General features: G+C 40.6%; 1 protein-coding gene across 4 annotated transcripts in view; it reads right to left on the reverse strand.

Annotated features, from left to right (window-relative positions):
- Positions 1–24,830, reverse strand: part of SLC22A15 (solute carrier family 22 member 15) — a 102,561-nt gene that overhangs the window by 56,988 nt on the left and 20,743 nt on the right. Inside the window, exon 1 of one of the 4 annotated variants that reach the window (XM_044944509.2) lies at positions 2,129–2,614. The exons of the other annotated variants lie outside the window; for them this stretch is intronic. Coding sequence (XP_044800444.2) covers positions 2,129–2,155 — 27 coding nt within the window. The 5' untranslated portion in view covers positions 2,156–2,614. Of the gene's footprint in view, positions 1–2,128; positions 2,615–24,830 lie in introns of those variants that run through there. 4 annotated transcript variants of the gene reach the window in all.

A 24,830-nucleotide genomic window follows, 5' to 3' on the forward strand; every position in this document is an offset into this window, starting at 1 on the left:
AGCGCAGGGGGAGCTTAAAGTTTAAGGAGGAAGGAGACAGGCCCTTCTCAGAAGGGGACATGGCCCATTCAAAGGAAATGTCACAGGGCACGGTGAATGCACACTTGAGTTCTCTATTTACTCACTCTGTGCAGAGAAGGCAGGGAGGAGTCAAGGGGTTTCCCAGAAGTATTATACAGGGAACGAGGCACCAGGAAGTTGTGGGGATTTGCAAAGGAGTGTTTACTATAATAACAAAATCTATGCTGAGAAAAGGAGAAAAGGAAGACATAGCAGGATGGTGGGTGGTGAAATAATGTCCCACCTTCAGGAAATCCCCTACTTCTTTAATTCCTCTGTACTTTCCATTCTTGCTCTTACTGAACTTTGATTGTCCACAGAGGAAATTCACTCACTGAACCAGGTCCCTCTCAACTGGAGGCTGCTTTTCCTTTTTACCCAAGGACCTGAGAACCTGAGGTGTGAGCAGATAACCAAACTCCAAAATTATCAGCTTGTCTGAAGACCACATCATTAGACTGTGTAACCTACTAGCTTTTTGGGGCATAGAATCTAGCCTGTTTTGAAACAGCCATTCTTCTTTTCTTTCATAGGAAGAGAATGCTTAGCTGGGCATATGGCTCTCCAGAAGAAAGGCTAAATTTCCCAATCTCCCTGACAATCAGGATGGCCACACTATCAAGTTCTGCACAATAAACATAATTGGAAGCATCATGTAGCTGTGTCCAGGAAATGGTCTCAAGAGATGGCTGATCTGTCCTCTGTCTCTTCTTTATTTCCACTAATCTACTTAGAATGTCTATTTGAAAGCTAGATCTCTTTAAAAAAAAAAAAAAAAAAAAAAAAGGAGAGTTACCATATTATCCCTGGAGAAGGCAATGGCACCCCACTCCAGTACTCTTGCCTGGAAAATCCCATGGATGGAGGAGCCTGGTCGGCTGCAGTCCATGCTAAGGGTCAGACACGACTGAGAGACTTCACTTTCACTTTTCACTTTCATGCATTGGAGAAGGAAATGGCAACCCACTCCAGTGTTCTTGCCTGGAGAATCCCAAGGACAGGGGAGCCTGGTGGGCTGCTGTCTATGGGGTCGCACAGAGTCGGACACAACTGAAGTGACTTAGCAGCAGCAGCAACCATATCATCCCACAATCCCACTCGTGGGTATATATCTGGAGAAAACCATAATTTGAAGACACATGTACCCCAGTGTTCACTGCAGCACTATTTACAATAACCAAGACATGGAAGCAACCTAAATGTCCATTGACAGATGAACAGATAAAGGAGATGTGTTATATAAATACAATGGAATATTACTCAACCATAAGAAAGAATGAAATAATGTCATTTGCAGCAACATGGATGGACCCAGAGATTATCATACCAAGTGAAGTCAAACAGAGAAAGACAAATGCCATATGATGTCACTTATATGTGGAATCTGAAAAAAAAAAAAAAAAGATACAAATGAACTTATTTACAGAACAGAAATAGATCCACATACATAGAAAACAAACTTATGATTACCAAAGGGGAAGAAGAAAGTGTTAGTCACTCAGTCGTATACAACTCTTTGCGACTCCATGGATTGTAGCCCGCCAGGCTCCTCTGTCCATGGGATTTTCCAGGCAAAAATACTGGAGTAGGTTGCCATGACGTTTTCCAAGGGAATCTTTCTGACCCAGGGATAAAACCCGGGTCTCCCACATTGCAGGCAGATTCTTTACTGTTTGAGCTGCCAGGGAAGGGGGAGGGATAAATTAGGAAGATGGGATTAACATATATACACTACTGTATATGAAACAGATAACCAACAAGGATCCACTGCATAACACAGGGAATGCTACTCAATATTTTGTTATAAGGGAAAATAGTCTAAAAAAGATCTTCCCTACCTGGAGATGAAGCCCATGTCTCTTCTGCCTCCTACACTGGCAGGGGTTCTTTACCACTAGCACCACCTAGAAGCCCATATATATGTGTGTATATATAAAACTGAATCACTGTGCGGTATTCCTGAAACTAACACCACAGTGTAAATCAACTATAATTAAAAAATTAAAAATAAAAAAGGTAACGTGTGTATGCAAAAAAGAAGAAAAAGAAAAGAAAGCAGGCGCTCTACCTGAGTCCATGATGAAGAGGGTCGCATGTTAGTGATGGTGAAGTCAAAAGCTGAATCCCTGACAACACTGTGGTAGAGTCCAAGCACTGCATGTTTCTAAGTTCTCCAGATGATTCTCACAGGCAATCGGGTTAAGAATCCCTAACCCCCTCCTCTGGACCATGTCATCCTCAACAACAGCATCACCTCTATAAACTCTTGGTTATGCACATTCCAGTCTCAGATCACCATTCCCCAGACTTCTACCCACTTCCTCCAGCACCCCTACTCCAAACATTCTTCAACCTCTTCAAGACCTCCAGTTAACCAAGTACTTCAGGAAGCATGGCCTGAGTGATCAAAAAAAATTAAGTGATGTTAAGAAACTCTGATTTAAGGATCTGACCCCACTCCAGTACTTTTGCCTAGAAAATCCCATGGATAGAGAAGCCTGGTAGGCTGCAGTCCATGGGGTCGCTAGAGTCAGACACGACTGAGCAACTTCACTTTCACACATTGGAGAAGGAAATGGCAACCCACTCCAGTGTTCTTGCCTGGAGAATCCCAGGGACGGGGAAGCCTGTTGGCCTGCCGTCTATGGGGTCGCACAGAGTCGGACACGACTGAAGCGACTTAGCAGCAGCAGCAGCAAGGAATGAGTAAATACATTTTAAAGCTTCACACAAAATGATTACAAGTTTTGGAATTTGAAGGAGAAATTCTGTTTTGTGAAAAATTAATTTATTTTCGATGTATGGATAGTTCTGTGATAGAATTCTCAACTTACAAGGAATGCCTAGGGGGACAATTTTCAGGTTGAAAAATGAATCAAATATTAAATATTAGGTTGGTTTATTAGAGAAGAAAGGGCTGTATGTGTCACAGCGCTATATCCCTTCTCTTACAACGGCCAATAAAAAACAAGTGCAACCAGGTCTTGTTAACACCCTGGAGTTCAAACACGTGCTTTTATGTCTTTCATATGCTCGGTGTTTGTTTTGGTGCTTTCATGCCTTTAAAATCTGGCCTGCAAGTTTAGCTTTGATTATCCTGCACTTCAATTCTGCTGTTCTGTTTATATGGCCAAGAGGTTCAGACTTGCATTGATCAGTTTTGCGCTTAATCAATAAGGAGAGACCAACATGGCTGCTCCATCACCAACTATCCTGTGAACCACATTTGCAGAACTTCTCAAACTCATCAAAAAGGCTGTAATACTAACCTTCCAGCCACTGGACAGCTATCAGATTGGATGGCAGTTTTAGGAAGACATAGCCCAAGGGATGTTTCACCAGCAAACTTCAAATTCTAATTCTCAGGCTGCTAGTTCTAAGTGTCAAAGTAATTTCTAGTAATTTTTCTTCAGGTCAATGCCGGCTGGACTAATGCATCTTCCTACATCTCTGGAAAACAGTAGGAACCTATAGAAAAATTGAAAAGCACTGCCCGATTTTTAAAAAGCAAATTAGAGAATGTGACGACTGGAACCTGGGAGACCCACTGACAAATCTAGGTGAACTAGGGATGGCCGACTCAGGAATGCCAAGGCACGCGCTTAGGACAATGTGTTTACAAGTCAGTTTTCCACACTCCCTGTCCCCTGAACTTACGCAATTTTGGTTTGAATGTTTTGTCCTGTTTTCAATATTAAAACCTTTCCAAATATAGTTTACATGCTTGTCACATACCTACTATATAATCTAAAGAGTTTTATTTTGTCAAAGTGCAGACAAAATACACTGGGAGAGTGATCCCCACAGCATTTGAGAAAATTTATCAGAAGATGACCTATTTTTCCAGTTTTATTTATTTGTTTACTTATTTTCGGCTGTGCTGGGTCTGTGTTGCTGAGCAGTCTTTCTCTAGCTGTGGAGAGAGGGGGCACCTTTTAGCTGTGATGCTTGCTTTCTCGTTGCGCTGGCTTCTCTTGTGGAGCACAGGCTCTGGCATGCTCGGGCTTCAGTAGCTGCAGTAGCGGACCCAGCAGTTGCGGCTCCCGGGCTCCAGAGCACAGGCTCAGTGGTTGCAGCTCCCAGGCTCCAGAGCACAGGCTCAGTGGTTGCGGCACTCGGGCTTAGCTGCTCTATGGCATGCAGGATCTTCCCAGATCAGGGCTTGGACCCGTGTTTCCTACACTGGCAGGTGGATTCTTTACCACCGACCAAAGAGGTCACCCACCAAGTTAGACTAAATTACTAGGTTATTGTCTTGCCCTTTGGTCAGTACTTAGTACCAAGGCAAAACCCAAACCAGGGTATCAGAAATTAAACTATAAGGAACCTAAATATGATGACTGTGACATTCTTGAAAAATGTGTTCTTTATGAGGCTTTAAATTTTAAAAATCATAAATTTATAAGTCACTCAAATCCTTAATTGGCTAGAGATTATAAGTGATTACTCTCCCCTCATTTTTAATGACAAGCCAAATTCTAAAGCTACAGAATATTCCTTTCTATACTAATTCATTTCAAATTGAAAAATCACTTGCAAATTGAAAAGGCAGGAAATCTACTTTTCTTTTATCATACGGAAAAGGAAGAATGTAAAATTAAGATATTTTCAGTTCATCGGTTTGACCTATCTATTTTTATTTCATAACCAACATCTGTATTTCTGTTCATATGCTTACCACAATCACTATATTGAGTTCTTAAGTTAATAACACTGTATTTTCAAAAAGGATTTAAGGGGCCTGGCATTAACAGCACTGGTACAATCGTTCACTCATCTAAAGAAAGCAGACCTGAGAGAAAACTGGGCACAATTGGGAATAGGCACCAACAGCAGGTGCCTTGAAAGGAACAAAAATATGGTAAATATGGGTTTGAGTATGGGGCCAGGTGGCATGCAAGGCCTTCCAGCTCTCAAAGAGGGTAAAAAGGCAGGAAAACAGAAGTGAAGAGTTGAGACAGTAACCACTGACTGGGTATTAAGGAAGCATCTGGGAGGTTTTTTGTTTAATATTAGGATTCTTACTGATTAGAGACTGAGAATGGCACCTTTCAAAAAGGGATAAAGTATTAGTGTAAGTCAAGAAAAGTTGAACTAATATTTACATACAGAGTGGATAAATGGTGAGGTCCTACTGTATACGGCACAGGAAACTATATTCAATATCCTGTGAAAAAACATAATGGAAAAGAATGTAAAGGAGAATACGTATATTCTCCTTCATATTGAATCACTTTGCTGTACGGCTGAAATTAACACAACTTTGTAAATCAAATATATTTCAAGAAAATGATTTTTTTTAATTGATTTAGCTGCAATTCAAAGAATGGAAGAGTGATAGTAAGCATGGGTATGGAAAGACCTGTCAAGGTCATTGCAGTGGTCTAGGCCAGTCTGGACAAGGTGGAGACCTCAGAGAAGAGAACAGATTCAAGCTGGAAATACTTAGGCTGACTCATCCATGAACAAGTATTATCTGATACCATTAGCATGGATGAGATCAATCTCAAATTGAATGGAACTAGAGATAAGTTTTAAAGGTGGTAACAAAATATGTTTTAAGAAATTCCCTTGAAATCATCAAACCTTATGCCTTAAGGGACCATCACAAAGCAAATCAATCATGTTTTTTTGACATGGCAGAAATATAATTGCAAAAACTAAATTATTGCTTTAAAATGCATTGCATGCTTACATAATTCTAAAAACAAAATTAATATCTGAGTAATAAAAATATATATCAAAGACATGTCACAGACATACAGATCAATGGAACAGAATGACACCCCAGAAATAAATCCACATGTATATGGTCAGGTAATTCACAAAAAAGGAACCAAAAATGTTTGATGGGGAAAGGACAGTCTCTTCCATAAATGATGTTGAGAAAACTAGATAGAAAAGAATGAAACTGGACCTCTATCTTACAACATATACAAAGATTAAAAAAAAAAATCAAAACAGATTAAAGACTTGAACATAAGACCTGAAACCATAGAACTCTTAGAAGAAAACAGCGTTAATAAGCTCCTGGACATTGATCTTGGTGATGATTTTTTGGATTTGACACCAAAAGCAAAAGTAACCAAAGTAAAAATAAACAAGTTGGACTATATCAAACCAAAAAACTTCTGCATAGCAAAGGAAACAATCAACAAAATGAAAAGCAACGTACTGGACAGGAGAAATTATTTGCAAAGCATATATCTGATAAAGGGTTAATAGCCATAATATATAAATAACTCATACAACCTAAGAGCAAAACCCCCAAACAATCCAATTAAAAACTGGGCAGACAATCTGCCAAATTTCCAAAGAAGACAGATAGATGGCCAATAGGTATATTAAAAGGTACTCAGCATCACTAATCATCAGAGAAACGCAAATCAAACCACAATGAGCTATCATCTCATACCTGTTGGAATGGCTGTTATCAAAAGGACAAGAAACAAGTGCTGGTGAGGATGTGAAGAAAAGGGAGCCCTTATGCACTGTTGGTGGGGATGTAAACTGGTACAGTCACTGTGGAGAATAGTACAGTGGTTCTTCAAAAAATTAAAATCAGAACTGCCATATGACCCAGTAAGTCTACTTCTAAGTATTTTTCTGAAGAAAATGAAAACACTAACTAGAAATCCCATGGACAGAGGAGCCTGGCAGGCTATGGTCCATGGGGTCACAAGAGTCAGACATGACTTAGTGACTAAACCACCACCAACTAGAAATGACATAGGCACCCCCATATTCACTGTAGCATTATTTATAATAGCTAAGGTATGGAAACAACCTAATATTCATCAATAGATGAACAGATAAAGAAAATCTGAGATATATATATATATGTGTGTGTGTGTGTGTGTGTGTGTGTGTGAATATTATTTAGTTACGAGAAAGGAGGAAATTCTGCTATTTGCAACAACATGGATGGGACCTAAAGGTGTTATGCTAAGTGAAGTAAGTCAGACAGAAAAAGACAGATAGACAAATACTGTATGATCTCATTTATATGAAGACTCTAAAACAGAAAAAAAGCTCATAGGTACAGAGATCAAATTAGTGGTTGCAGAGAGGGCAGAGGAGGGGGTACAAAATGCGTGAAGGGAGTCAAAAAGCTCAAACTTCCAGTTATAAAATAGGTAAGTCATGGGACTTACTAATATAATATAATCATGTAATATACAGCATGATGTCTATAGTTAATGCTAGACAGCATATTTGAAAGTTGCTGAGAATAGATCTTAAAAATTCTCATCACAAGAAACAAATTTTTTTATAACTATATATGGTGAGGGATGCAAGCTAGACTTATTGTGGTTGTCTTTTCACAATATTATTGCACAAATATTGAATCATTACATTGTACACTTGAAACTACTATAATGTTGAAGGTCAATTATACCTCAATTAAAAAAAGATGTAACAAATGGGGATATGCTGCTTACAACTAGATAATGAGTAACCATCCAACTTCTATATAATATTCTCCTCTAATCTCAAATAACCACCTTTTAAAATAGGTATTTGCTATTTCCATTTTATAGATGACCCAACTGCAGCTCAGACACAATCTTATTAGAGAGGGCAGTGGATTATGGTCCTAATGCCAAGACACCTGCCTCAAAATCTTCCTTGAGCATTATATGCTCAAATTACTTACAAGTTTTAGAATTCTGGAGCTAACTAGTGATAAAATGGTGTATTTGAGAGTGTTAAACGACAAGCACAGAGATTACAACATGCTGGGTGAAAGCTATTTTTTAGCATGTGTTCTACTCAGGAAACTATGGAAAAAATGAACTGATCATTAGAAGGAATACTAGAAATAAGCAGGTCATTGTGGCTTAGGGTAACAGCACCAGGGGCTGGCAGAAAGGAGAGGGAAAAGGTAGAAAAGGAAGATGGCATGTCAAATTTGGAGTGGAGGTTCTGTGGCCTGGCTACTTGGGAAATGATAAGAAGGCTGGGGGTGAGGAGATAGGAATAACTCATTTTAAAATCAACTTCCAAGTTGGTTTTGTTTATTCATTTATTTTTTTAAGAGTAGATTTAGCTCGTTCTATAGTGCATGTTTTAAATACAGATACTTCATAAAATTTCTAACTTTTAACTGAACTTTTATCCTTTACACACTGTCTGACATCCTGGTATAGCCACAGGGATACAAACAAACCATCCCCAGGTTGCTTTCTTGTCTTCCCTCCTCTGAATAGTGCTGTGCTGCCTTAACCTTCCTCACTGGCCTAGAATGCGATTATAAGAGAGATTTCTTAAATTGGTTACACATATTAGGAAGACTTTAGAGCAAGAAGGATCTTTAGACACACAACCAGCCTCTGCTCTGAGCGACTTCTCGTTGGCTGTCACCGTCACGAGTTTGTCCACCTCTGCGGCAGTTTCCTCCTGTGACCTGAGCTGCCCCTTTCTCCCACTAATGTATGGTGACATTTCATGAAACAAGGGTTGAGAAACGTGCTGTAACCACAGACCACTCTAATGGAAGGGGCGGCGCATGGTAAACAAAAGCCCTTTCTCCTAAGCTTTCTGGAGCGTGGGTCATGTACCTCCCCGAGGAGGCTGTGACCTTCCAGTCCTCCTTGCTTTGGCCATCGGTGGATGAATGACTCTGCATTAGCCACACATGAATAATGTAGGACTGAGAATTGCAGGTGCCCAGGGAGGGCACAGCTCCCCAAAGAAAACAAACATTACTCACTCCACTGTTGCCGAGAAGCTTGCCACCTTAGAGAAACTGACTACCCTTAGAATGGGCTGTGCCCCTGCCTCGAGTACCCACCCCAACCCCACCTGGTCCCCTGGTGGGCTCCTATTCATCTTTCCTCCTCTCCTGGGAAGTCCTGCCTGACTTGTAGGAACAGGGCTGACCACTCTAGCCCTTCTGCCATCTCCTTCCTATTTTTGCTTCTGTTCCACAGGGTCGCAAAGAGTCAGACATGACTGAAGCAACTCAGCACATGATGGATGTATGGTGAGTTACCAGTTTACTAGTCTTTCTCCTATGATGCTGTGAGTCTCCTAAGTGCATAGTTATATCATCCCAAGTGCTTAACTGACAGTACCAGCACAAATTAAGTATCTGATGCATTATCTATATAATAGGAGTTCGTATACACTATCTCATGAAATGTTATAGTCTTACAGGCATCTTCATATACACTATCTCAAAGTCATGACTTCAAGCATCAAGTTGTAAGTTGATGGACAAGTGGGGAACCACCTAGTTTGTCATCATTTCCTTGGAGCCACTGAATGAATGGCTTTCTTGTAGGAGAAAAGATTTGGTGTATGAGAGAGATTTGGGATTTGAGGGGTTTTCTTTTCTCCTAGCACCAATCTGACACATGGAACATTCTGGTTTCAGCTTAGCCCTACATCAATGAGAAAGAAAGCTAAGGAGAAATGTAAGTATGGCAGTGTACTGGAAACCTGGCTGAAAAAGCTGTCAAGGCAAAATCTGCCACTGAAACATCTACTTCCCAATGCCCGTGTGACTGAAGCAGTACGGCCCTGAACGCACTTTCCCTGGTCCACAGATACCCCTCTGAGAGAAGCACAAGGATCACACAGCCATAAGAACAGTGCCATATATAATACACAGAACATCAACAAGTCAACAAGCCAGGCAGGGGCCTCAGCAGGACAGAGAGAGGCACTCAAGCCCCGCCCCCACTTGGCTGCTGTGTCCCTTTCAAAAGGCATACTCACTCACTAGCCCAGAGGAGATCACTAGTCCAATGTAGCCTTCCCCAGAAAGGAAAATGAACCCATAGCTACTTGGGGACACAGCCTGCCTGACCATAAAGAAAAACTAAGACTAAAGCAGCTTCCATGGGCTGACTGGGTGGCCAAACAAGACTGGGCACATGTTACTGTTTGAGCTCCTGTCACCCAAAGTCCTGCTTTGGTGAAACCAAGTCAGACATCATATTAAAAAGCAGAGACATCACTTTGCTGACAAAGGTCCATAGAGTCAAAGCTATGTTTTTTCCAGTAATGTATGGATATGAGAGCTGGACCATAAAGAAGAGCACCGAGGAATTGAGGCTGTGAACTGTGGTGCTGGAGAAGACTCTTGAGAGTCCCTTGGACTGCAAGGAGATCAAACCAGTCAATTCTAAAGGGAATCAACCCTGAATATTCATTGGAAGGACTGATGCTGAAGCTCCAATACTTTGGCCACCTAACGCGAAGAGCTGACTCATTGGAAAAGACTGATGCTCGTAAAGACTGAAGGCAGGAGGAGAAGGGGACAACAGGATGAGATGATTGGATGGCATTGCTGACTCAATGGACATGAGTTTGAGCAAACTCTGGGAGATAGTGAAGGACGGGAAAGCCTGGTGTGGTGCAGTCCATGGGGTCACAAAGAGTTGGACACAACCTAGCAACTGAGCAACAAAGAAGTCAGATTACCAGCACCACAGCCCCACCCAGACTGGCTCCTCACTTGTCAGTATCTCCAGGCTGTGGGGCTGAATCAGACAGCGGCTTCCCCTGCACCACTACAGCACATCCCCCAGGGCTCGGCGGAGAAAAATTCCGAACCGTTCTGGTAACAATTTCAACCAAACTTGAGCCCTCCGCTGTCCTGTATATCCCACAAAAATATAATATTTACGGCTTTGGACACAGAAAAATCTCCCTTCAGTAGAAAGCGAGGTCCTCAGGGGCCTCCTGTGATTGGGGAGTGCTTGGACAGGGTAGCTCAGGAACAGTTTCATGGTGATTAACCAACTTGCTTCATTTCAATGTACTTGTCACTCTGAATTACCACTTAATGGGTGAAGTGTGCAGCCGATAACAATCAGTAGTACAGGCGTAAGGAAGCAAGACATTAAAAAAAAATTAGCCCCTAAAGCAATTATTGCAGTGAATTTTTCCAATAGTTTTAACACTCTGTCTTTTGACCCCAGGGTATGGCTTGGGGAAAATATATTAATCTCCAGATAATAATCAGTCAATTTCAGTTCTTCAATATCTACAATGATATTAAAGATTCCAACCTTACTCTTTTTGGTAGCAAACATTAATTAAGCATGATAATTGTGTGTCTCCGTGATATTTGGTGCTTTCTGAATGAGTCAGAGCTCGGGGAATAATTTGAATACAGCAGACAGCAATTTGCTACATAAATTCACCCCAATGGCTATTAGCTCATTTTAAAGTAGTCAAGACTCCTAGATTAGAGGGGGGTTTTTTTGCATTAATACCAAGTTAATCACATCTACATAACCTTTTATTCACCCTTCCTCAAAATCCTCCATGAATAACTTCTGCAAAGCCTGACCTGAATGTAATAAGGGTAGGAGTCTTCAAGTGTGTGTTTATAAGACAATCTCCTTAAACTCGAGTTCTGTAGACTCTACCTTGGTATTTATTTTCAAGTATTTTATATGAGAAGACAAAAAGACTTTCTACTTGCTTTTTTACATTTTTATTTACTTATTTATTTGGCTGAGCTATAGGTATCAGTTGAGGCACACGGGATGTTTGATCTTTGTTGCAGCATGCAGGATCTGTAGTTGCGGCATGTGTGGTCTAGTTCCCTGACCAGGGATTGAACCGCGGGGGACTGCATTGGAAGCCCAGAGTCTTAGCTACTGGACTTAGCCACCAGAGAAGTCCCTCTACTTGCTTTTCAAACTCTCATTTTATACCAAATAATTTCAATATGTACTACATATTGTCTACAAACACAGATTGTATACCAAGGATATTTACCAACTTACTGGTAAAGTTTGGGTGCTGCTTTTAAGATTTTCACTTTGGAGTTTGGGAAGAATAACTGAAAAACTAGAGTAGTAATCAAAACTAAAGTAATGCTAAAGAGGGAAACCAAGATCCCACATGCCAAGCGGCAGTCAAGGAAAAAAAAGTAATTTTAAGCCTTTATGTGGAGTGCTTGGCTGGGGTTGCACCCTGCCACTGTAACTGTGGATGCACCTCGCGTGAGTGCAGAGAGCAGCAGTTTCTAAAGGATACTGGCTGAAGAGTGGCCGCCACCGCCATCCCTCCTGGCACCGCTGCCGCCTGATCATCACCTCATCATTCTGCCCCTGCTGCTGTTGCTCCGCTAACTCTCATCATGCTGGTAGAGGAAGCAAGAACACTGGACGCCACCCATACCACCTGCTCCTGTTCCAAAACTTGGAACACCACCTGACTAGGGCTCCGGTGCCCAAGGCAGAAGTGGAACATGTGAACCCACATGGAACTCACACACTCTGAGGGCTGGAGATGAGGGTGCATGGGGGACACTTTCTTTGGACCTCGAAATAAATGACGTCAGGGAAAACCGGAGATTCTGCACTAAAAATATCCAGCAGACATGCCGCATCTTGGTACTGCATGGACCCATGCAAAGAGACGGGGTGACCCTATGAACACCAGGGCAGCAGGCGCTGAGTTCTGAGCATGCGGGTGAATGGCAGAGCAGCACAGGAGTTGTTGCTCATTTTATTTGATTCTTCGTGATTTTTTGTTAGATCAGGACACCTGTAAGTTTATTGGGGCTTGACAATTATGAAAGCTGAATGGAATCATTACTACTTCTGTAGTACTTGTGTGATTTGTGTGGGACCACTCGCCAGGCTCCTCATGAACTAGATATAAATATCCTGATAGCCACATCACTTTAGAGAAGACCAGACCATGGCAGATTCCTAAGTGGGCTGACTGCCTGCCTCTGTCACATGCCACTGGAGAAAGACCACAGAAATCAGTGGCCACACACCTCCATTCACCACTGTGACACTAAGTCGTCCTGCTACTCTGAACCTGTGCACTCTTATATTTTTAATTTGCCAGCCACAATACAAACATTACAATTGTTTGCTCTCTCCCCTAGAATTTACTCTGTCAGAGGCAGCTGGGGGAGATGAGAATCTACTTTGCTTTCAGTCCAACCCGTGTGCACCGTGTGCGGTCACCCACGGTCCCCCCGTGAGTCTTCTCTCTCAACGCCCCACACACCCACACTCCCGCCCCTCCTCCCAGACAGAGCCAAGCGCTTGCCCCGCTCACCGCTGCCTGCGGCACCGGCAGGGCTGGCTGGCCGCGGCAGAGTGTTGGGCCCTGGACTCTGCTCCTCTTCAAGGCAACAGCACAGCACCCAGCTCTTTCCAATATTGAAATGTCAACTGAGATGCCATTCAAAAACGAAAGCCTTCTGTTTCGTAAGGAAAAAAAAAAGGAGTCTGAAGATCACTGGTACAATGGGAAGAATATGGGCTGGCTCACTGAGTCCCCAGATGAGTGGCTTATTAAAAAGGGCTAATTTAAAAAATTGTCTTCATGTCAGTTGTTGAATCCACAGGGTGGGGCTGTTGGCAGGAGTAAACAAGCAGCACACAGGGAAGGCTCCTGGGAGAGAGCCTCTCACACGACACGGCCCTGGAAGGCAGTCAGGGTTATCTGCCTCTTGACTCCCCTCTACCTACTAAACCCTGTAAGATGCGTCATCTCACCCACAAACTCCCTGCAGAGTATGAACAGTCTTGCTGCAGCTGAGGAGCCTTGGGGACAGTGGACTTCTGTCTCACTGTGCAGCCAGAGATGCCACCTGTGCTCCATCACCACGGCGGGCAGGCCACAGCCACCCTTGAAAGCATCACAAACTCACATAGGCTGGGAGCATAGGTTGAGCATCTAAGATGCTCTCAGAGAATTCCTCCTAAACCATGACCCCACCGTCTCCACGGAACATTCCCTGGGAATCACACAGAGAGGTATATTCGTACCAACAAGCTATGCAGCTGGCTAGATCTGACTCCCTCCCACCCCCAATAGTTCTGGAACACCAGGTGGAGACTGAAGGTCACTTTCTGCACAGGGGATGTTTGTGCCTTCAGACACATTTCTGAGGTAGAGAACTGTTCTGACCTTCTGACAGCTTGGCAACAGCATGGGAACAAATATATGCTTTGGTTGGGAAGATCCCCTGGAGAAGGAAATGGCAACCCACTCCAGTACTCTTGCCTGGAAAATTCCATGGACTGAGGAGCCTGGCAGGCTGCAGTCCATGGGGTCGCAAAGAGTCAGACACGACTAAGCAACTTCACTTCACTTCACTTCATACTATGGGGGAAAGTATTGTGTATCTATAAATCTAGAATGATATACGTATAAGCAGGATGGATAATGGTATATGCTAGTATGTACATCTCCGTGGAGTTACATAGGTGGGAATGGGAAAGAGGGCGGGTGAGTAACCAGGGACAGGGAGAGAGGGCAGGGAAGAAAGAGTGAAAAACGGAAAGACACATGGAGATACACACAGAAAGACACAGAGACATCAGAGAAAGAGACTGAAAGACAAGTTAGAGACAGCCAGTGAGACAGAGACACAGACAAAGGCAGAGATGAAGAAATGGTATAAATACAGAGAGACAGAAACTGGGATGGGAAAGGTGGGGATAGACAGGGACTCAGAAAGACAAAATGACAGAGACAGAGGGATACAGGAAACAGGAGAGAGAAAAGGAGAAGGGAAAGAAGGAAAGCAGAAGCAGACAGAGTTACAGTATGACAAAGACAGATGGCAGGAGAGATAACGACTCCCAGACACAAGCAGTGATAAGAAGAGGGACCTGAGGCTACTATCACGGGAAGGGAAGGTAAAGGGCCATCTCAGTCAGCTGTTTATCTCCTCTTTCTCCAAGCTGCTCTAAAGACCTTCAGCACTTTGCTAGGGAAGATATTTAATTCCATTTCTCCTGCATCTACCAACTTTCTGTCTTGGGAATAGTAGCCCTCCGGGGTCCCTTCCCTTCTTATTCAGTCTCTAGTCAAGTTGTGCTATAGGTGAGCTTCCCAAGAGCCAAGGTGCCAGCACAGGAGGCCAGCTGTTGACTGAGTGCCCATTGCTGCTGTCTTAGAGGATACGGTCTAACAGTACTCTCCTTCTTCATATCAAGGCTTCCTCTGGCATCAGGCATGCAGTAGTTGCTCAATGACATTTGCTAAGAATGGTGTCCCTCAAGTGATATCTAAAAGGACTCCTAATTACAGATTTCCTAAGTATTAATTTAATTTAATTCCACTGAAATTTGTTGCGTGTCTACGATGCTGAAGCATGGCGTCACTGTGTCATCTAATTTACTTTAAAGTATTAAGCACATTCAGCGGGATGTTATGCATCAGTATTACTTAGGTCAAGCTTTCGCCCTGGTACCACGAGCATTCTCATCAAGGTTGCATTGTCCAGTGGTGGTCAGCCAGCCTTCTCTTCAGAAAGCCCATTCTCCGTCATTGTCTCTATCAACAAAGGGTGCTTTGCTTATTCTTGATTAAAATAGTGGCCTGTTGACTAGCAATGATGAATATAAAAAATGGGCCATCCCTAGTGAAATTAGACAGTGAAGATACACAGATTAGCTCAACATATTTGAAAGAAACTCACTAACCTTCCATGAATTTTTCAGATAACCCAGTATGTTTTGTACTCTATAGAGGTGATGGCCTAGGTTAAAACCCCTGCTTGGTCCTGAGCCAATATGAACTCTGGAAAGTTCTCTGTGTTTGAAGCTGTGGGAAGGTGGGTATCTGTACCCTGACTACGGAAAATTGGGGTTTGCCTGTAGTGACCTGCCATGTAAGCAAAGTACAGAACACCTATAAAACCAGAGTTTAGACTTTTAAAGCCTGAAAGAAAGATTATTTTGAACTTCTCTGAGAATAAGAATTGAGTTAATAAGTTAATAAGTACATTTATACCTGTGGTGGAATCTGGTCTGAGATCTACTTTCACTATAATGTGGTTAATGGATTTGTTGGAGAGCAGACTTATGGCTTTCACCCATTGCAAAATCCTATGGGGGCAATAAATAGAACCAGAGCTTTTTGGAGAAACGCCTAGTCCCACAGTTAGAGTAGGAAGATGCAAGATAAACCCAGACTATCTTGTTATGCCCAAAAATTTTAAAGTGCTCATAAAAGAAAAAAGGTGGGTACATCAAAAGGACACAGGATTTTCAGCTCCAGGAAGATGGAGTAAACATAAAGTGATTTTGTGATTTATAGGAAAATATATATATTTGGTCATTCAGATGACCAAATGCAGATATATCTGTCACATATATTCGGTCTTCATTCATAGTTCCTGGTTCACAGCTCCCAACCCCTTGGAATTCCTGAGCTTAGCATAAGAGTACCTCAGATATGCACACGACACCACCCTTATGGCAGAAAGTGAAGAGGAACTAAAAAGCCTCTTGATGAAGGTGAAAGAGGAGAGTGAAAAAGTTTGCTTAAAATTCAACATTCAGAAAACGAAGATCATGGTATCTGGTCCCATCACTTCATGGGAAATAGATGGGGAAACAGTGGAAACAGTGTCAGACTTTATATTTTTGGGCTCCAAAATCACTGCAGATGGTGACTGCAGCCATGAAATTAAAAGACGCTTACTCCTTGGAAGAAAAGTTATGACCAACCTAGATAGCATATTCAAAAGCAGAGACATTACTTTGCCAACAAAGGTCCATCTAGTCAAGGCTATGGTTTTTCCAGTGGTCATGTGTGGATGTGAGAGTTGGACTGTGAAGAAAGCTGAGTGCTGAAGAATTGATGCTTTTGAACTGTGGTGTTGGAGAAGACTCTTGAGAGTCCCTTGGACTGCAAGGAGATCCAACCAGTCCATTCTGAAGGAGATCAGCCCTGGGATTTCTTTGGAAGGAATGATGCTAAAGCTGAAACTCCAGTACTTTGGCCACCTCAGGCGAAGAGTTGACTCATTGGAAAAGACTCTGATGCTGGGAGGGATTGAGGGCAGGAGGAAAAGGAGATGACAGAGGATGAGATGGCTGGATGGCATCACTGACTCTACGGACGTGAGTCTGAGTGAACTCCGGGAGTTGGTGATGAACAGGGAGGCCTGGTGTGCTGCGATTCATGGGGTCATAAAGAGTGGGACACAACTGAGCGACTGAACTGAACTGAATGGAGTAATTGTCTCTTGTCCTTTGTTCCTGAAAACTGCTTCAGGGAAGGTGACTTTTGGGTCCCACCCTGGAGGAGGAAATGGCAACTCAGTCCAGTATTCTTGCCTTGGAGATCCCATGGACAGAGGAACCTGGCAGGCTACAGTCCATCAGGTCGCAAAGAGTTGTCCACTTACATGGACATATGAGTGACTAATGCACACACAAGGGTGGAGGCTGGTTGCTGAGAGAACAAACCCTGTGATTAGAGGGTTAGATCTTTTAGTCTCAACCCCCATCCCTTCCCCTAAACTCCAGGGAGAGGAGAGGGGATGAAATTTAAATTAATCACCAATAGCCAATGATTTAATTGGTCATGGTAATGAAGCCTCCAAAAATCCAAACTAAACTAGAAGATACAATGAATGGATTCAACAGCAGACTAGAGGAATAGAGGAGATAGAAGAATCAGTAAGCTTGAAAACAGAACAGTAGGAAACACTCAATCTGAAAACAAAACAGACTAAAAAAATGAACAAAAATTCAGGGATCTCTGGGGCTAAAACAAAAGAATTGATATTTCTGTCATTGGAGTTCTAGAAGGAAAGGAGAAAGAAGGAAATATTAAAAAAGAAAGAAAGAAAGAAAGAAAAAGTACATGAATAAATAACAGCAGAAAATGTTCCAAGCTGTCAAGAAATAAAAATCTAAAGATCCAAGAAGCTCAGTAAATCCCAAGTAAGGTAAGTCTGAAGAAATCAATGTCAGGAAACATCACAGTCTAACTTCTACATATTGACTTTCCTGGTGGCTCAGTTGGTAAAGCTCCAAAAATAAACAACCTTAAAAGTATCAAGAGATACTTGCCAACAAAGGTCCATCTAGTCAAGACTATGGTTTTTCCAGTAGTCATGTATGGATGTGAGAGTTGGACTATAAAGAAGGCTGAGTGCTGAAGAATTGATGTTTTTGACCTGTGATGTCGGAGAAGACTCTTGAGAGTCCCTTGGACTGCAAAGAGATCCAACCGGTCCATCCTAAAGGAGATCAGTCCTGTGTGTTCACTGGAAGGACTGATGTTGAAGCTGAAACTCCAATACTTCGGCCACCTGATGCAAAGAGTTGACTCATTTGAAAAGACCCTGATGCTGGGAAAGATTGAGGGCAGGCGGAGAAGGGGATGATAGGGGATGAGATGGTTGTATGGAATCACCGACTCAATGGACATGAGTTTCTGTAAACTCTGGGAGTTGGTGATGGACAGGGAGGCCTGGTGTGCTGTGGTTCATGGAGTTGCAGAGTCAGACATGACTGAACGACTGAACTGACCTGAATACAGGAGGGAAAAAAGACAATTCAAATAATACCATATTTTCCATCACAAACCATAAAGGCTAGAAGGAGGTGGCACAGGAAATTTTAAATGCCGAAGAAAAAGATTCTAAACCAAGAGTTTTCTAACCAGTGAAAATAAGAGATGAAGAAGAAATCAAGATAGTCTTGGATAAGAGTAGCATGGAAACATATACACTAACATACATAAAATAGCCAGTAGGAATTTGCTATATGATTCAGGGAACTCAAACCAGGGGTCTGTGACAACACAGAAGGGTAGGATTGGGTGGGAGGGGGGAAGGAGGTTCAAGAGTGGGGTACATATGTATACCCATCGCTGACTCATGCTGATGTGTGGCAGAAACCAACACAATATTGTAAAGCAATTATCCTTCAATTAAAAATATTTTTTTTAAAAGATAGTATCGGATAAAGAAAAAAAAAACCTGTCACCATCAGAACTACACTAAAACAACAGCTAATGGAAATTTTCTAGAAAGGAAAAAAAACACAAAAGAAGGGATTCTGAAACATCAGGAAGAAAGAAAAATGTAACAAAAAATGAGAATAAATATAATAGATTTTTCTTTTCATCATGAGTTTTCTAAATTATGTTTAATGGTTGAAGCAAAAATTATAACACTGTAATATGGTTCTACAAGTATATAGAAAAACATTTAAGACAATTATAAACGTGAGGGCAAAGGGATATAAGATGAGGTAAAGTTTCTGTTTGTCACTCATACTGGTGATCTGACATTAGTAGACTGTGGTAAGTTATATATATATGTGTGTGTGTGTGTGTGTGTATCCGTTGGACACGACTGAGCGACTGAACTGAACTGATATATATACACATACACACACACACTATAATGCAAACAGCAATCACTAAAATAGCTGGCCAAAGAGATACAGTCAAAAACACTATAGATAAGTCACCAGAATTCTAAAAAATGTTCAAGTAATCTACCAGAAGGCAAGGAAAATAAAAGAGAAAAATAAAAACTCAGAGAACAAAATAATAACAAAGTGAAAGAGGTAAGCCCTAACATACAAAGAATTGCATTAAATGTAAATTATTTAAATACACAAATAAAGACAGAGATTGACAGTCTGGATTTTAAAACTTGATCCAGTTATATGTTATCTATAAGAAACTAATTTTATATATCACAATATAGGCAAACTGAAAGTAAAAGGAGGAAAAAATATATATCATACCAAAACTAATCAAAGAAAGCAGGAGTGGCTATAATAATATCAAATAAACCACATTTCAGAACAAGAAAATGATCAGGGAAATTATAAAATGATAAAAAGGTTAATCTTTCAGGTCAGGATTCAAGAAGACACAGCAATCATAAATCCACATACATACAACAAACAACAGAACTATAAAATACATGAGGCAAAAGCCGAGAGTAGTGAAAGGAGAACTTGGCACGTCCATAATTATAAGTGAAGACATAAACACTCCTCTCTTGACAGTTTATAGAGAAACAAAACAGAAAATCAGCAGGGATACACAAGAACTCAACAATACCATCAGCCAACAGGATCTCAATAACATTTATAAAGTACTCCATCCCAAAGCAGCAGAATATACATTTGGTTCATGTACCAATGGAACATACACCCGAGAGAGACCAAATCCCAGGCCATAAAAGAAACCTCAACAAATTTAAAAGAACTGAAATTATCCAGAGAGTGTCTTCTGACTATAAAAGAATCAAACTAGCAATCAAAAAAAGAAAGCTAACAAAAAAATCTCCAAACATTTAGGAAACTAATGAGCATACTTCTAAATAACATTGGGTCAAACCTCAAGGAGGAAAAAAAACACATTGATCTAAATGAAAATGAAAATACAATATCAAAATTTGTGAGGCATAGCTAAAGCAGTCCTAAGAGGGAAATTTCCATTACTAATTGCCTATATTTGCAAAGAGAAAAGCTCTCATCAATAGACTACCACCTCTAGAACCAAAAAAAGAAAAAAGAGAAAGAAACTCAAAGCAAACACAAGAACATAAATTAATAAAAGTGAAAACAGAAAAAAATATCAATACAACAAAATGTTAGTTCTTTAAAAAGATCAATAAAATTGACAAAATCCCATCATGACAAGTAATTAAGAAAGGACAGAAATCACCAATACTGATATTTTGTTACCAATACTATAACAAAAGAGGATATCATTTCAGACTCTGCAGACATCAAAAGGATATTAAAGTAATACAATGAACAGCTCTATATACATAAATTTGAAAACTTAGATGAAATGGATCAATTCTGTGAAAATCACAGACTGCCCCAACTCACAATACGATGTGGATCATTTAATTAGTCTTAATCTTTTGAGGAAACTGAATTCGTAATTTTAAAACTCCCAAAAAAGAAAACGAAAGACCCAGATAATTTCACTGAAGAATTCTTCCAAATGCTTTAAGGACTAACACCAATTCTACACACTCCCTTCCAGAAAACAAAAAAGGAGAGAACGTGTTTCAATTCATTTTATGAAGCTTGTTATCATCCTGATACCAACACCAGACAAAGACAGTACAAAACAAGAGAAAGCTAGAGACCAATCTCCCTAATGAATACAGAAGCAAAAATCCTTAACAAATTACTAGCAGTTAAAATTCAGCAATACACAAAAAGAAGTATCTACCACGCAGAGATATAAGGCTGGTTCAGTATTTGAAAATCAAACAGTGCAACCCACCACGTTACAAGGTGGAGAAGGAAAACCACATGATCACTGCAACTTATGTAGAAAATTACAAAGTGGTATATCTGACAAAATTCAATACATGCTCACGATAAAAAATAATATTGGAATGAAGGGGTTTCCTCAACATAATAAAAAATACCTACAAACACCAACAGCTAACATTAAACTTAATGGTAAAAGACTACAGCCTCCCCATAAGACTGGGAACAATGCATGGATGCCATATATACAACAGAGTGCTAGAAATTCTGGCGGAGTAATAAAGCAACAAAACACAAAAGCTATGTGGTCTGCAAAGGGAAAAATAACACTGTCCTTATTTTTTATAAAATTATCTAGAAATCTCCAAAGAATCTGCAAAATATTCCTAGAATTAATGAGTTTATAACTACATAGATTAAACATACAAAAATCAACCGTATTTCTACAAACCACCAATGAACATACGAACACCAAAATTTCAAATACAATACCACTTACAATCGCTCAACAACAACAACAACAAAAAAAGAAGCATTTAGGATAAATCTAACAAAACGTGTACAGGATTTATAAGCTAAGTCTACGAAACACTGAAATCAAAGAATCCCTAAATAATACATACAGTGTTCATGTACTGGAAGTTGTAACAGAGTAAAGATGTCATTTCTCCTCAAACTGATATACAGGTTTAATGCAGCTCCTATCAAAATTGCAAGATTTTCTGCAGATACAGAAAAAAAGTTATCCTACAATTTACATGGAAAGCCAAAGGAACTAAAATAGCTAAAGCAATCTTTGAAAAAGAATAAAGTGAGAGAAACCAATCTATCTGCATAAAAGACTTATCATATAACTAAAGTAATATAACTAAATCTAGATGAGTCTTCAGAGAAGTAAGCTGAGTGAAAAACAGCCAATCCTAAAAGGCTACATGCATGATTGCATTTTTATAATATTCTTGAAATGAGAACATTAAAGTATAAGAGAACAGATCAGTGGTTACCAGGGAAACTGGATAGCGTTTGGGGAGGGCGGAAAGTGGGTATGTCTCTATATAAATATATATGGCAACAGACCCTTGTGGTGATAGACATGCTCTGTGTCTTAGCCATATCAACATCATTATCCTGGTTGTGATATTATATTATGATTTTAAAAGATGCTACCATTGGGAAAAACTGGGTAAAGCGTTCATGGAATTTCTCCGTATTATTTACTGCGACCTCATGTAAATCTACAATTATCTCAAAACAAAAATTTTAATTACCAAAGAGCCACCTCAAAGAGGTTCCTACTGGTAAACTGGGAATAATTTGAGCAGCAAAATAACTGAAAAGTGAAAGCGAAGTCGCTCAGTCATGTCTGACTCTTTGAGACCCCATGGACAGTAGCCAGCATCAAGCTCCTCCGTCCATGAGATTTTCTAGGCAAGAGTACTGGAGTGGGTTGCCATTTCCTTCTCCAGGGAATCTTCCCGACCCAGGGATTGAACCCAGGTCTCCAGCATCGTAGACAGACGCTTTACTATCTGAGCCACCAGGGAAGTGCTGAAGGCTATAATAAATTATAAATAGTTGAAAAGACTTCATGGGGTTGCAAAGAGTTAGACACGACTGAGTGACTAAGACTTTCACTTTCTTTCAGGAAGCCATTAGTACACACTAATGATAGAGAGATAGAAATGGAGGTGGACAAGCAGACAGATGGACAAGGAAGAAGAAAACGGCTCTTATTTACAGTAGAATCCAAAAAGATGAAAAACAAAAAACAAACCCAAGCTCCTAGATACAGAGAAGAGACTGGTGGTTGCCAAAGGTGGGAGGTGAGGGGAAACATGAAATGAGAGAAGGGGTCAAAAGGTATAAACTTCTGATTATAAAATAACTAAGTCACAATGATGTTACATATAGCATGGTGATCACAGTTAATACCCTATAGTGCATTTGAAAGTTCCAAAGAGAATAGATCTGAAAAGTTCTCAGCACAAGAAAAAAAAATTTTTCTGCAACCATGTATGGTGAGGAATGTTAACTAGATTTATGGTGATCTTCTCACAATAATAGAAATAGTGAATCATTATGTCATACACCTGAAATTAATATAATGTTAAATGTCAACTGTACCTCAATTAAAAAAAAAAAAAACCCAACTGGCAAAGATGGAAGAATCACTAGAGTTAAGAATTTATCATTTTGTAACCATCATAGTCTAGCTTGGCTTATGAAGCTAGATCAATAGATGGTAAACTGGAGGGAGGGGGTTCTGATACAGAATAGCAAATTAGTGTAATCTTAGTGACTCAACTCCCCATAGATTCCTTACTTCTTGAAATGAAAACAAACAAACAAACAAAAAAAACAGTAACTGTACAGGGGAGAAATCAGGTAATATCTGGCATGGATGGTCAAACTTCACATCACCCCAAAAGGGCAGATGAATACTGTGTATCTCTAGATATGAGCCCCTGTGGACACAACATTACTTATGTGTTTTTTTAACTGTGGATGAGCACCCTGAATGAGGAATCATCAGAAAGTTTGAAAATGAAGAACACCCTAACTATATAACAGGGAGGTATCTATCATATATTCTTCAAAAGTATCGACATCATAAAAATGAAAGGGCTGAAGATACTAAACAGCTATGACAACTAAATGTAGTATGTGATCCTAAACTGAATTCAATGGAAGAGGGGAAAATTAGCACTATCAAGGATATTACTGGGTCAAGTGGGAAAACTGGGCACGGATAGCAGATTTGATAAAACATCAGCATTTCTTGAAGTTGGTAAGTGTACTATGGCTTTGGAAGAGAATGTCCTTATTTTTAGGAAATACACACTGAAGTTGTCGTTGTTTAGCTGCTAAGTTGTATCCGATATCCGACTCCTTTACGACCCCATGGACTGCAGCCCACCAGGCTCCTCTGTCCACAGGATTTTCCAGGCAAGAATACTGGAGGGGGTTGTTATTTCCTTCTCCAGGGATTGAACCTGTGTCTCCTGCACTGGCTGGCAGATTCTTTACCACTGAGCCACCTGGGAAGCCCACATACTGAAGCATTTGGTTGTAAAAAAAAACACCAATACTTATAGCTTTCACGTGGCTTTTAAAAATTAAGAAAAACAGATAGCACCAATGAGGTAAAATGCTAACAACAGATGAAACTAAAGGATATAAGGGTAATCTTTAAACTATTCTTGAAATTTCTGTCAGTTTGAAATTATTTCCAAATAAAATAATTTTAAAGTCCTTCAGCTTTTGTTAACCAATCAAAAAGAAGGAAGACGTGGATACTAATTTAGATTGGATCAGTCAGTTTAGTCGCTCAGTCGTGTCTCGCTCTTTGTGACCCCATGGACTGCAGAATGCCAGGCTTCCCTGTCCATCACCAACTCCTGGAGCTTGCTCAAACCCATGTCCATCGAATTGGTGATGCCATCCAACCATCTCATCCTCTGTCATCCCCTTCTCCTCCCACCTTCAATCTTGCTCAGCATCAGGGTCTTTTCAAATGAGTCAGTTCGTAGCATCAGGTGGCCAAAGTATCGGATTTTCAGCTTCAGTATCAGTCCTTCCAATGAATATTCAGGACTGATTTCCTTTAGGATGGACTGGTTGATCTCCTTGCAGTCCAAGGGACTATCAAGAGCCTTCTTCAATCCCACAGTTCAGAAGCATCAATTCTTCAGTGTTCAGCTTTCTTTATAGTCCAACTCTCACATCCATACTGGAAAAACCATAGCTTTGACTAGATGGACCTTTCTTGGTAAAGTA

The sequence above is a fragment of the Bubalus bubalis genome, chromosome 6, assembly GCF_019923935.1.
Source record: "Bubalus bubalis isolate 160015118507 breed Murrah chromosome 6, NDDB_SH_1, whole genome shotgun sequence".
Classification (NCBI taxonomy): Eukaryota; Metazoa; Chordata; class Mammalia; order Artiodactyla; family Bovidae; genus Bubalus; species Bubalus bubalis.